General features: G+C 34.1%; 1 protein-coding gene across 4 annotated transcripts in view; it reads right to left on the bottom strand.

Moving 5' to 3' along the window:
* Positions 1-14597, bottom strand: part of LOC126881258 (arginyl-tRNA--protein transferase 1) — a 71212-nt gene that overhangs the window by 21764 nt on the left and 34851 nt on the right. The window contains exons 5-6 of one of the 4 annotated variants that reach the window (XM_050645423.1): positions 14046-14207; positions 4757-4906 (exon numbers count right to left, since the gene is read on the bottom strand). The exons of 1 other annotated variant lie outside the window; for it this stretch is intronic. In XM_050645423.1, the coding sequence (XP_050501380.1) occupies positions 4757-4906; positions 14046-14207 (312 nt within the window). The remainder of the gene's footprint in view (positions 1-4756; positions 4907-14045; positions 14208-14597) is intronic. 2 more of the 4 variants (XM_050645424.1, XM_050645425.1) reach the window with 2 other exon arrangements.

Genomic DNA, 14597 nt, shown 5'->3' with positions numbered 1-14597 from the left:
TTTTCATTAGCTAGTAACTCTGCTTCTGGTACGTATAGAGACCTCATATACACACCATCTGTTTCATTTTTTTACAGGCTATATTTTTGCTAAAAATGTTTTTTTCGACAAAATACTTACTTTTTGAGTTATTTGCGAAAAACCGTCTAAAAACGTGGTTATTTTGTTGAAAAATGAACATGTTCACTCGCAAATAACTCGAAAAGTATTGACTTGGTGAAAAAACTTTATAGAACAAAAGTTGCTTAGAATTAGTCAGTTTATCCATTTCCGGAATTATTTTGGACATATATTTTTTCACCCCCAACAGGGGGGTGAAACTCACCCCTAGGGCAAAAGCACACATCGGCACAATATCACTTTTTTTTAACTTATTAGCTATGTGTATGGCAAATTTCATGTCAATCCAAGCGGTTCTTTAAAATTTAGAGGTTTTGCAATATTTTACCGTTAAAGAACGTACTACGTGGCATTTGTATATAAATGCCGGTAATACAATTTTAAAATATTAAAAGATTTCCAAATATAGATTGAAAATGAAAACGCTATCAAAATGAAAGTAGAATAGACATATCCTCGTTTTTAAACTAGGAGTAATTCAAATTTACCGCGCTGTAATCATAGACATAATAAGGACACTAAGGATATACAAGGCATACTAAGCAAAATAGCGTAACGCGCGGGCAGTCGGTCGGTGGTCAATCTATCTCTTTTAACCAAGCGATCCCGCGCATGTGACAAAGATGGCTAGAGCACTCAAAATGAATATTGACCAATGACGTCCTTGATATCGGCGTTACACCTCGATGCACAGGGCGGCCCATACCTTACCTAGTCTATTTTTATTATATATTGAAACAGACTGTATGACTTGTACACACTTCTAAATAGGTCAAACCGGCAAACAGGTGTATGTTCTCAAAGAAATTGAAAGTGTGTAAAAAAAATTTAATAATCAGCTAAGTACTTTCAACACATAACGTGCCATCATCAGAGCTTCCTAAAAGGACATTTAAGATAAGAGATTTTTATATAAACAAAAGATTGAAAAAACTTACGTCCTCTTATAAATCCTTCATAGAAGAGCAATTGTTAAAATTCACATGATAAATCATGGATACTGGGCAAAATCCACAGATATCGTGTATAAAACCCTTAAAATTAAAAGTTTATCACATCTAAATTCTATTTTAGTTTAAAATTACAACATGGCTGCGTCAAACCATTGTGAGTTCACGTGAACAGCTGAGCACTGTCATTCATTAAAATTATAAAGAAGGAACCACTATCTTATCCGCCCTCTATATTGGTAGGTAAATAATAATTAAAAATTAATTAAATTGAAAATGGCTAAAAGGCCATGTGTTGGTTAAATGAATTCTAAATGAAGATACTAAATTTTAAAGTTAAATTTTCAAAATTACAATTATTGATATTGAAGTGAAATGTTAACGTGTATGTAAGTTATCAAAATTCTTTTAAAAACAAACCGTTATGGTTTGACCAAGTGTGAAAGAAGTTAGATGAAAACAAACCAAGGAGAAGTCTCATTTGTCAGGTTCAGAGTTCGAAAGCTGTTATTTTATAAAATTAACAATTTTACCAATAGATTAAGTCAAATCTCAAATATTTTACTTATATGTAATCAATGAAAGAAAACTCAAGAATACCGAAAAAGTAATGTTCAAAAAACCTACAGCAATTGTTGGGTATACTGTATACTAAACCAAAATTATTAAAAAATTATTAAAGAAATTTCTTAAAGATAGGATCAAATTTACAATTTAATTGAATCTGAGTGTTAACACAGTTTTGAGGATTTCTTTTCATTTCTCTACTTATTTCTAGATCTTCTAGTAGATTCATTTTAGTATAGTTATTATTGGGTATGCTATGTAGGATCCTACTATCTCTTTGGGGACTAAAGCTGTGTTTCGATGCATGCAAATGATGACCAAAGCTAGATTTATCGATCTTTGAACGATGTTCTTTAATACGTGTATCCAACGGTCGCATCGTATCGATACACGTATTAAAGAACATCGTTCAAAGATCGATAAATCTAGCTTTGGTCATCATTTGCATGCATCGAAACACAGCTTTAGTCCCCAAAGAGATAGTAGGATCCTACATAGCATACCCAATAATAACTATACTAAAATGAATCTACTAGAAGATCTAGAAATAAGTAGAGAAATGAAAAGAAATCCTCAAAACTGTGTTAACACTCAGATTCAATTAAATTGTAAATTTGATCCTATCTTTAAGAAATTTCTTTAATAATTTTTTAATAATTTTGGTTTAGTATACAGTATACCCAACAATTGCTGTAGGTTTTTTGAACATTACTTTTTCGGTATTCTTGAGTTTTCTTTCATTGATTGCATATAAGTAAAATATTTGAGATTTGACTTAATCTATTGGTAAAATTGTTAATTTTATAAAATAACAGCTTTCGAACTCTGAACCTGACAAATGAGACTTCTCCTTGGTTTGTTTTCATCTACTTTCACACTTGGTCAAACCATAATGGTTTGTTTTTAAAAGAATTTTGATAACTTACATACACGTTAACATTTCACTTCAATATCAATAATTCTAATTTTGAAAATTTAACTTTAAAATTTAGTATCTTCATTTAGAATTCATTTAACCAACACATGGCTTTTTAGCCATTTTCAATTTAATTAATTTTTAATTATTATTTACCTACCAATATAGAGGGCACATAAGATAGTGGTTCCTTCTTTATCATTTTAATGAATGACAGTGCTCAGCTGTTCACGTGAACTCACAATGGTTTGACGCAGCCATGTTGTAATTTTAAACTAAAATAGAATTTAGATGTGATAAACTTTTAATTTTAAGGGTTTTATACCCGATATCTGTGGCTTTTGCCCAGTATCCATGATTTATCATGTGAATTTTAACAATTGCTCTTCTATGAAGGATTTATAAGAGGACGTAAGTTTTTTCAATCTTTTGTTTATATAAAAAATCTCTTATCTTAAATGTCCTTTTAGGAAGCTCTGATGATGTCACGTTATGTGTTGAAAGTACTTAGCTGATTATTAAAATTTTTTTACACACTTTCAATTTCTTTGAGAACATACACCTGTTTGTCGGTTTGACCTATTTTTATTATGCCTACGACTGTAATGCTTCTTTGTAATTGGTCCAGCCGCAGGCAAGTTTACTCCACTAAATTATGAAATTTGGACACTATTGACATTTATGAAATTTTGACATTATTGGCATTTAAAATTCATAGGTTAATAGGTTTTTTTTCACTTTATATTTTTTCTGCATTTACAGTGATGAGCGCGCTAATAACCGGCAAAATAGCACAAAAGATGGAAAACGTATTAAGTTGTGAGATAAAAAGAAATTAAACTAGTCGAGCTGGGAAATTTAGCGATATTAACCTATTAATTTACATTATATTGATTGTTTCCCACCTTTAGACGTACCGCACGAGTTTGGTAACTACCACTGTCACATTGACAGTTTTAGTTGACATACTCCTCTGATACGTGTAAAGGTGGAAAACAATCAATATAATGTAATTTTAAAGGTTAATATCGCTAAATTTCCCAGCTCGACTACTTTCATTTCTTTTTATCTCACAACTTAATAGGTATTCCATCTTTTGTGCTATTTTGCCGGTTATTCGAGTGCTCATCACTGTATATAAAAAACAGTTGTTTTTAGAACTGTTTAGCGACGTATGAGTATCATATATTTTTATGGATTACCGTCGATGGCCATGATAGACGAAAAAATAAGATGAATATTGTTATTTTTCTAGTGACATTGGGTGCGAATCTGCCTTTTGAGTTTACTCCTCCTATTTAAAAGATGAACCATAGGACTAGTAAACTCAAAAGACAGATTCACACCCATTAATGTCATTAGAAAAATAACCAGATTCGTTTTCTTTTTTGGTTGATCATGTCAGCTTTTGATAGTAATCCATAAATATTAAATTACTAATACATCGCTAAAGAGTTCTAAAAACAATTGATTTTATATAAACGCAGACAAGAAATCTAAAAAGAAAAGGGAATATCACAGAAAACACAAAAAATCGCCGATATACTTAATTAACCTATTAATTTTAAATGAGTGTCAAAATTTCATAAATGTTAATAGTGTCACAATTTCGTAATTTAGTGGAGTAAGCTTGCCTGCGGTTGGACCAATTACAAATAAGCATTACGGCGCAGTAAATTTGAATTACTCCTCCTATTTAAAAAATGAACCATAGTTTAAAAACAGGGTATAGTTAAGATCAAGGTTGATTGTTGTCAGGTGAACATAGTCAATTACAAAAAAAAATCTAGAAAAATTCTTTTCTAGAGTTTGGTTAGCACACAAGAAATTGACAACACTCTAAATTATTAAACAATTCACAAAAATTAAGTTGTTCCAAAAAATAGCTATATCAAGTTACAAGTGTTTTAGGAACATAATATAAATGCTTTAAGACGGCTGTATTGGGCTTTTCATTCACAGTCATTTGTTTCGAGCTTCTGTCATGTGTCACATAATATTAATATATCTACGTCATACGTTATTGGTATATACCAATGATGACAAACCAAAAACGTATGACGTAGATATATTAATATTATGTGACACATGACAGAAGCTCGAAACAAATGACAATCGATGAAAAGCCCTATTAAAACACAATACAATACCATAATTGGTAAAGTGTAGAGTTGTATTAAAAGCAGAGCAAAATAACATCTACCTGTAGAGGTGATTCGACCAGGAAATGAAAAAACTGCTCTTCGTCGCATTCCTCAGGAGTATCTTGGTGAATTTTGATTTGATATTTTCTATACAAATTGGCACTGAAGTTAAATGTATCATTGGTCGTTGACATCCGCTCCACGGTGATCTATAATCATGTTTATTTTTTTAAGTTTAGAGCTTTTATACAAGGTGATTCAGTGAAATGGTACGATTTAACAACTCTGCTGACGATAAAATAAAGGAGCCGCGGGTTTGCGGCGTAAACGTTGTAAGTCTAGAGAGTGGGAAGTTTAGTTATCATGGAGACGTCGTCCAGTGAACAACGCGCGTTTGCTGTGAAAGCCTATTGCAAAAATGTTGAAAGTTTTGTGCTTGTACTACGAGCGTTTCGTTTACACTACCATTTGCCGCCCCGCGCTGCAGTTCCGTCTAAGATGGCTATTAAGACTTGGGTTAGGAACTTTGAAAGTAGTGGTTCTACATCACAAAAAGAGGTGGCAGTGTCAGAACTGCTCGCACACCACAGAATATTGAAGCGGTGCGAGATTCATTACACGCGAGTCCTTGAAGATCCCTGCGACGACTCACGTGTAATCAATTTCGCACGGCTTCAATATTATGTGGTGTTCGAGCAGTTCTGGCACTGCCACCTTTTTTGTGATGTAGAACCCCACATTCCAAGGTCCTAACCCAAGTCTTAATAGCCATGTTAGACGGAACTGCAGCGCGGGGCGGCAAATGGGAGCGTAAACGAAGTGCTCGTAGTACAAGCACAACACTTTCACCATGTTTGTAATAGGATTTCACAGCAACTGCGCGTTGTTCACCCCATCACATTTTCATGATAACTAAACTTCCCACTCTCAATATTTACAACGTTTACGTCACAAGCCCGCGGCTCCTCTATTTTATCGTCAGCAGCGTTGTCAAATCGTACCATTTCACTGAATCAGCTTGTACATAAAGAAAAGAGCTTTAAAACAAAAACTATGGTTATCAGTAAAAGGGGTAAAGCCATAACAAGGATCCAGATAAAAAATGAACAATCACATCAAATGATGATAAAAAGTGGACAAAATGAAACACTTAGAAGTCTGGATTACGGACGATCTAAATCAGAAATTTGATCAAGAATAAAGCAATGAAGAGCAATCTTTTTGTAGATGAGGAAATTTCTGAGTAACCATTCTGCAAATCCGATATCGGATGGTAAAATGTTATATCCACTCTATTCTTTTTTATGGTGCCGAAGCTTGGACTGCTAATGTTGATTTAATGCGAAAGTGGAAGCTTTTGAGCTGTGGCTTTTTAGGAGAATTTTAAAAATACCATGGACCGATCATATTACCATCGATATTTTAATTTTATTGGCCGCACTTCTAAGGAGCTGCAACCGAACCACTCTCTCAAATTTCTTAGCCAGGATATTTTGCATCGTCCTGGGTTTTTCTTCCCTTGCATAATTAACCTAAGTAATATGTACTTTTCGCCCCTCATTATATGACCCAGATATTGAATCTTTCTAATTTTAACAGTTTTTATGACTTCACATTCTTTCTTCATTCTTTGTAACATCTCTATATTAGTTACTTTTTCAGTCCACGATATTCTGTGGATTCTCCTGTAGCACCACATCTCAAAGGAGTTTAATTTTTTGATGTCAGACTGTTTTATTGTCCACGCTTCCATGCCGTATAGTAAACTAGAAAAAACGTAACAACGTAGCATTCTTGTGCGGATCTCTAGATTAAGGTTACGGTTGCAAAGTAAGTTCTTCAATTTTATGAACGTGTTTCTTGCCATTTCTATTCTAGATCTGATTTCTTTTGTTTGATCTCCATCTTCGGTTAGCCACGTTCCTAAATATTTATATGTTGTTACTCTTTCGATCGTTGTATTATTGATGATCAGGTTATCTACATTTTGTGGTTTTTTTGAGAATATCATTGATTTAGTTTTCTTGAGATTCATTTGCAGTCCGTACCTTTCACATGCATTGTATACATGTTGTATTATGTACTGTAAATCTTCCATGTCACTTGCAAATATGACCGTATCGTCCGCATATATAATATTATTAATGCTATTTCCGTTGACCAAAATACCTTCCACAATATCCAATAAAGCTTCTTGAAATATCACTTCACTGTAGACGTTGAATAAGAGTGGTGAAAGTATGCACCCTTGTCGAACTCCTCTAAGTATACTTACTTCCTCTGTCAGTTCTCTTTCGACTCTTACTCTTGCTTTCTGATTTTGATACAGATTCGATATAATTTGTAGATCTCTACTATCTATGTTTTTGGTCTTAAGAATACTTAAAAGCTTTTCATGTTGAACTCTGTCAAAAGCTTTTTTAAAATCTATGAAGCAAGAATATATATCCTGATTCATATCCAGACATCGTTGTGTCAGAACATTGACTCCGAATAATGCTTCTCTAGTACCTAGACCCTTTCTAAAACCCATCTGTGAATCACTTATTTCTTGTTCTAATTTCACGTGGATTCTGTTATGTATGATTTTAAGGAAGGTTTTCAATGTGCGGCTCATTAATGCAATTGTCCCATAGTCATTGCAATCTTTAGCATTTGTGATTTTTGGAATCGTTACAAAAGTTGAGAGAAACCATTCTTTGGGTATGTGTCCCGTCTTGTATATGGAGTTAAAAAGGTCTACCAAGACATCAATATTATCTTCATCAATTATCTTCAATAGTTCAATTGGTATTTCATCGGGTCCTGGAGCTTTTCTACCTTTTGTGTTTTATGGCATAAATAACTTTCTCTTTCATTATTTCTGGTCCCGTGGTTTCTCCGTCAACTTCTAATTGTTCTACTTTTTGGTCATAAAATAGGTGTTCAATGTATTCTTTCCATCTACGTAATTTGTCTTGCGTTTCAGTTATAGTGGTACCATCTGCATTTGTTAATATCCCGATTTGTTTGTTACGATCCATCAGAATCAAAACCTGCTAAATCCTAAATTTTTCGTTTTCCCCTTTTTTTACATAGTTTCAAAGTGCAAGTACCTATTAATCTATAGGCACAGGGCACAGGCATAATGTTTCGGCTCAAAACGTTCTAAATCCCCTTAAAAATACCACTGGAATGTTAACGTTATAATCAAACCCCGCTATGTTCATAGTTTTATGAATAATAAAAATACTTTTTTCTTGTATATTTTGTATGTTTTCCTATCAAAGTGGTTTAACACCTACTTTTAGTGCATTAATTGCGCCTAAAAGCAGTTCAAAATGAGGAATTAGGATAATATTATGTGAGCTTAGAATCAAAATCTGCTAAGTTCAAACTAAAAGTATAAATTTCTGAATGCAAAGTATAAATTTCGGTGCAAGAGGAAGACGGCACTTAATCAGGAGAATCGACGAGCTTAATAAACTAAATGAAGGGTCTGATATTGTAAGATTTGTGAAAATTCAAAGACTGTCATGGCTGGGACAAGGGCGGATCCAGGGAGGGGGCCATGGCCCCCTCCGAGAATTTAGAATAATATAAATTTAAATATTTGCAGTTCAAATCCTGCAGTTTGCAGGAATATAAGAATAGAGACCACAACACAAGCAATAAAAGCGGCAAGAGTAAGTGGTTGCCCCCGAGAAACCATATGGAGAAACAAATATCTGACCACGGAAAGCAAAATAAAAGTACATATACAAGACAACAGTAAGACCTATCCTAACATATGCAGCGGAGACAAGGACCGATACAAGAAAGACGACACAACAAATCAACAATATCGAAATGAAAGTATTAAGATCAATTAATAGCGGGCATATCATTATGAGACAGACAAAGCAACAGAAGTATACGAGAACGATGCAAAATTCAAAATATTAACAGGTGGATAAAAACAAGAAAGAAAAACTGGAACGAACATGTAAACCGAATGGAACCAGATAGATTAGCGAACATCTGTAAAAACAGCAAGCCGTATAGCAGAAGACCCGTTGGAAGGCCGCCGAAAAGGTGGAAAGACAATGTACAGTCAACAACAACTGAAACAGAAGACAAACAGGAGTAATCCTAGTCGCGCGAAGAAGAAGAAGAAGCAGTTCAAATGTTTTTAATTTTAAACACATATATATGTACAAAACAGGGGATAAATACGTTTTCTGGACTATAATTGAAAAAAGAAGTAACGGAGAAGCTTCAAGAATGACTTTTGGGCTTTTTATAAATCAAAATGTTGATAATTTTACAGAGTGCCAATTGTTAGAACGATCTTGACAGCCATCAAAATCGTATAAATTTCCATATTCTATACACACAAAGAATAAAAAAGAAGTGAAGCGTTACTTGGGTCACTAGCACTTAGAACAAAGGAGTTGGTTGGTATTTTCGCACAGTCAAAAGGAATTGTTTTACAAATATTGCGTTTCATTTTTCTAATAAAAAATATGGTCACAATAACGGGATGACAGCCCAAAGCCTTGTCACGAAACCTTTAACATCTTTCGCCAAACTCATGAGCAAAGACGGAGTCATATAAACCCATGAAAAAACATCATACCACAAGGAGTGCGTTCAGGTTGAGCTGGATTTTCTAAAAAGTTATCGCAACCCTCAAAAGTCAGTTATTAACCAGATAGACTCTCAGAGGTCTAAACAGAAACAAAAAATAAAGAAAGACTACGACCAATAGTAGGGTCTATAGTGTTCTTAGGTCGGCAAAATATTCCTCTAAGAGACCATCGTGATGATGGCCTTATGCTTCTGGACGAAGATGCTGGACCTAGGAATGAGGGGAATTGCTGTGGTACTAAGGCAAAACCCGATATGTCAAAAATTATCGATTTTTCGTTTTTAATGCCAATATGTACATTGAGCGATGAAAAATGTGATGACAAAACCCTACATGTCTAAACGCATCCATGTAACCAGTAGATAACAAAATTGTTTCCGATATGTCCACTATTACAACAACACCGCGAACTTTTAAACTCATCTGCTGCAAAATCACGTTTTTTGACATATCGGGGTTTGCCTTAGCACCACAGTGTTAAGGTTTAAAATCGCATCAGGAGATGAGACTCTTAAATAACACCTATCCACAGCATCTTCCTGAGCAACATGCATTAGTAGCAGCAGTCAAAATCAATTAATAACATGTTGTGGTGAAGAAATAATTGAACAAATAATATTTGACGAAACGACTGCTAATAAACGACGATAATATCCCACGTGGAACAGCTTTCTCTAAATTTGGGATACATACACAATAACAACATTCGTGAAGACTTTGTCAAATTCATTGACGCTTATGAGAACCTAAAAATAATTAGTGAAAATCAAGAAAGAAGGAAACAACAACTCCTGGCAGGAGAAGCATTGGAAAAAATAGTGTTAAACTTGTTGAAAGAACTGCACTTGGATCCGAAGAAATGTGTAGGAATCGGTACTATGGCAAGAATGGTGAGTTTTAAGGCACTTCTCAAAGTGTGTGAAAAGTTACTTAAAACTCACCATTGTAACCCTAATTTTTAAAAATTACCCCCCGTACCTCTGGTACTCCTCCCCAAAAGAAGTTTATGGCCCCTCCCGAAAATCGGTCCTGGATCCGCCCTTGGGCTGGGACATGTCCAGAGACAAGAAGATGCATAAACAGCAAATAATATATTACAATAGAAGTCGATAGCAAGACAAAAAAAGGAAGGCCAGAACGCGATGATTGAATGACGACGTGGAAAACGACCAGAAAACCATGAATATAATACAATGGAGAAGGACACAAGATAGATCTGAATGGAAGGACATAGCCAGACAGGCAAAGACCCATCCATGATTATGATGCCAAAAGAAGAAAAATATATTCATCATAGTACTATTCTAAAATGTCTTGCCTTTTTCCGAAAGCCAGCGTTCTAGTACCGGTTATTCCAGTTCCTAATCGACGTAGTCTAGATTGATCAAATTGTAGATCTTTTATTATCTTAAATTAGCGAACTATATAACTTGTAGAGTTCTTGGACTTTATCAAATTTAAATAATTATAAACTAATTGCTTTTATTGTTAATTGTTCCTTCAAACGTAAAGAAATACCACGTAAATAATCAAACAATCAAAAAACCAAATGAGATGAGGAAATGAGGAGATAAGGTACGTAGAAATAAAACGTAAGAAGTTTTGTAACTATAAATAATTTACTGCAAAAAACTATCGCTACGTTGTGTGTGTATGGGTGTTTATGAGTCGTAGAGGGTGAATATTAATATTAAACTGACAAATATTTTGGCACAAAAAAAACATAATCGAAATATCGAATATTGGTATAGGGTAAATAGCTGAGTCATGAGCTTTTTTCATTCATTCATGACTGTGAACTGAGAATTCTGGAACCCTGTGTCTGTACCATCTGAACAGCTCTTGTGGATGGGTACGGTATATTCTTGGAATCACTTGCTACCTGCGATCCAATGAAAATGGTTTTGCAAAGGCCAAAAACTAGGAAAAAAATCCCTGAGACAGAAATTCCTCAACAGCTGGATGTCATGTGAAGGGTACAGGGAAAGAACGGCAATAGTTCATTTGGATTTTTCTCGAGCACAGTGAACGTTAAGGTTTATTAACTTTTTATAAAATCAAATTTAAAGAATAACAATAAAATAATAATTACTTTGACTTTATATTATGACTTATATTTGACTTTATATTATTATATTATATTATATTGACTTTATAACAAGTTAATAAATCTTAATTTTCAGTGTGCTCCAGATAAATCCAAATAGACTATTACCGTCCTTCCCCTGTACCCTTCATGTCATTTGACTATTATACAAGTCCTCGAAAATTTCGCATACCGGCTATATACCGGTATATACCAATAAACTCTTCACCAATGTCCCATAGACCTCTTATTTGGCTCTGGTAAACCCAGGGCTCTTGTATCAAAGCTACATCGTATCTTCTCATGGCAATAGTAAGTTCTGCCAAAGTTGCCTTACTATGTTGGAGGTTCACCTGCAGCAAACATTAGTTTTAGGCAACTAAGTATAGAAGTTAAGTCTGACTTCCGATAGGAGCGTCATCCACTGCCTATTCCAGTTTGTTGATGATTAGGTCTGCTTGAGCCTGATCTAGTTGATATCAAGATACTGGTTACTTTTCATCGTCGCCATCTTGAATACTTTTGTCATTATTGCTATATGGCTTCGTCTGTTCGTTAGAGTTCCTAAATTTTTAGCAACTATTTGTTGCGCGGTGCTATGTGCACTACACTCCTCGATTTAAAACATGTTTGACAGTTTTGGTGCTCTATCCAATAATCAGGGCCGAGCCGTCCATAAGGGCGGAGAGAGGCGGTGCCCCCGGCGACCAAAAAGGCTGCCGAAAAAAAAATTTGACAATACCGAAATTACCAGAAATATTAATATTTTATTATCTTGTAAAATTGAAAATTTACCAATCGTAGGTAGATACAAAAATAGCAGTTATTATTTACTTTGATCCCCTAAGTGTACGAACCGTTATTTCTCTCACTAAACTGAACTATTACTCCATTCACTCACGGTAAAATATTGCAAAACCTCTGAATTTTAAAGAACAGCTTGGATTAACATGAAATTCGGCATACACATAGCCAACATATCAAAGAAGAAAATGATTATTGTATCGACGTGTGCTTTTGCCTTAGCGAGTACCACGTGCCCAAGTCAACATCTACAATATCTCAAAAAGTAAGTATTTTATCGAAAATATATTCTTGGAAAAAATTTTTAAAAAAAGGCATTTCCTTCAAAATTTCTAGTTATTTTTTTAATTTAAAACGAGCACGATTTTAATAAAAATGAGCACTCTGAAATGGTGAAACTTCCAGATCATATAAATATACATAAGTGAAGTAAATTTTAAAGCTGTAATGTTTTTGACCAAAAAAAAGGACCAACTTTATTTTCAGCGTTACTGGCTTACTTTTGCTGCTAGAAACTTTTTTAAAAAACAAAAATAAAGCTTTTCTAAAGACTTTAAAAACATTATAACGAGTTTTGCCCGAAAAGTGCTTCATTTTTTGGTTATTTCACGTTGAAATGTTCGATTTGGAATTTGACGAATAAGAACCCACTTTTCTCGAGCTACAACTCTTCCTCTACTAGATCTACCGAGTTCATGCGTGCATAAGTTTTTTTAATTTATTTATAACCTATATTTTGCTAAGAACATTTTTTCAATAAAATATACACTTTTTGTGTTATTTGCGAAAAACCGTCTAAAACCGTGGTTTTTATGTTGAAAAATGAACATATTCACTCGCAAATAACTCGAAAAATATTGACTTAGTGAAAAAACTATATATGGAACTAAAGTTGCTTCGAATTGGTCAATTTATCCACTTCCGGAATTAATTTTAACGTATATTTTTTCATCCCCGACGACCCGATATCAATTGTTTTCTTTGATATAAATAAGCTATGCGTATGCCAAATGTCATGTCAATCCAAGCGGTTCTTTAATATACAGAGCAAATGAACTATAGTAATAATAATTATATATTTATTTGTTCTCTGATAATGCAATCGTTGTTTTTTGTAAATATTTATAGTATTCATAATAACTTATCAGTATAATATTACTTTACTGCTGCTGAAAATATAAGAGCAGAAAATAGGGGTTACCCAGAGTGCCATGCTAAGAATCACAAGGAGACAGAATACCAAATAATATCAGGCAAAGGACAAAAATCAAAGACATAGTAGAACATGTAGCAAAGAAGAAATGGATATGTACAGGTCATGTGGCAAGAACACCGAACAACAGCTAGACTAGAAGATTATTGGAATAGCGACCGCCGGCGGACAATCGGTTAAACGAAGCAGAGATCGACCACCAACGCGCTGGAGTGACGATGTAAAGAGAACTGCCGGGAACTGGATAGCTGGTAGCTCAAGATTGGGAGACATGGAGAAACTTAGAGGAGGCCTATGTTCAGCAGTGGACGATAACGGTTAGATTATGATGATAATGATACTTTCCTAACACATAAAAAAATAGTTTGTAGGTATACCGTATAACGATTCACTAAGCTACAAAAACTACTTACAAAAGAAGGAGGAAAAGGGCGCCTAAAATTACTTGCCCCAGGGCGCTTGAAAGTCTTGGCGCGGCCCTGGTAATAATAATGGTTACTTATTTATATGAGTTGCTCTTAATACATGTATTTGAAAAATTTAACAAAAAGGAATTACACATCCGAAGAGAAGTCTCCTTGATCGTAGTATATATTTTGCTCTGCTTTTTAAAAATTAATCTACCGGAATCGTTACCTTTAAAGGAGACTTCACCAAAAATCTTTTAAAACCATGCAATGATAGTTTACTAGGTGGATCATTATGAATACTCATTTGATATTTTTTATACAATTCAAACTCTATATCTTCCACTTCTGTCCAGGAGGCATTAGGAACACTTGTTGGTATAAGGCACATCTAGGGAAAAAAATACAATCATTTACATGTCACAAACATTTGCCATTCCTTGAGGTTTTGTAAAACATACAGTGTTATACACATTATAACATTTTAATCAAGTATCGAAGAAAAACTAGTTGAAAAATGTTTGACTATGACGCGGAAGGTCCGGGTTCGATATACATCGAAATATTTTGAGAAATAACAAAACCCCAAGTCGATTAAGTTTAAATAAAATGGGGAGTTTGGTTAAAACTAGAAGTAATAATAGAGGGTTGAAACGTAACAGTAGGTTTGGTACATTCTTTGTATACATTGACCACAAAGAAATAAATGTGGTGCAATTTTTTGGGAAAAATGAAAAGACATATTTTAAAGTTCATTAAAAAACCTTTCAAATAAGCTCTG

The sequence above is a fragment of the Diabrotica virgifera genome, chromosome 3 (genome assembly GCF_917563875.1).
Source record: "Diabrotica virgifera virgifera chromosome 3, PGI_DIABVI_V3a".
Lineage (NCBI taxonomy): Eukaryota > Metazoa > Arthropoda > Insecta > Coleoptera > Chrysomelidae > Diabrotica > Diabrotica virgifera.
The sequence above is the reverse complement of the archived record's forward strand: the minus strand, read 5'-3'. Positions and strand labels throughout refer to the sequence as shown.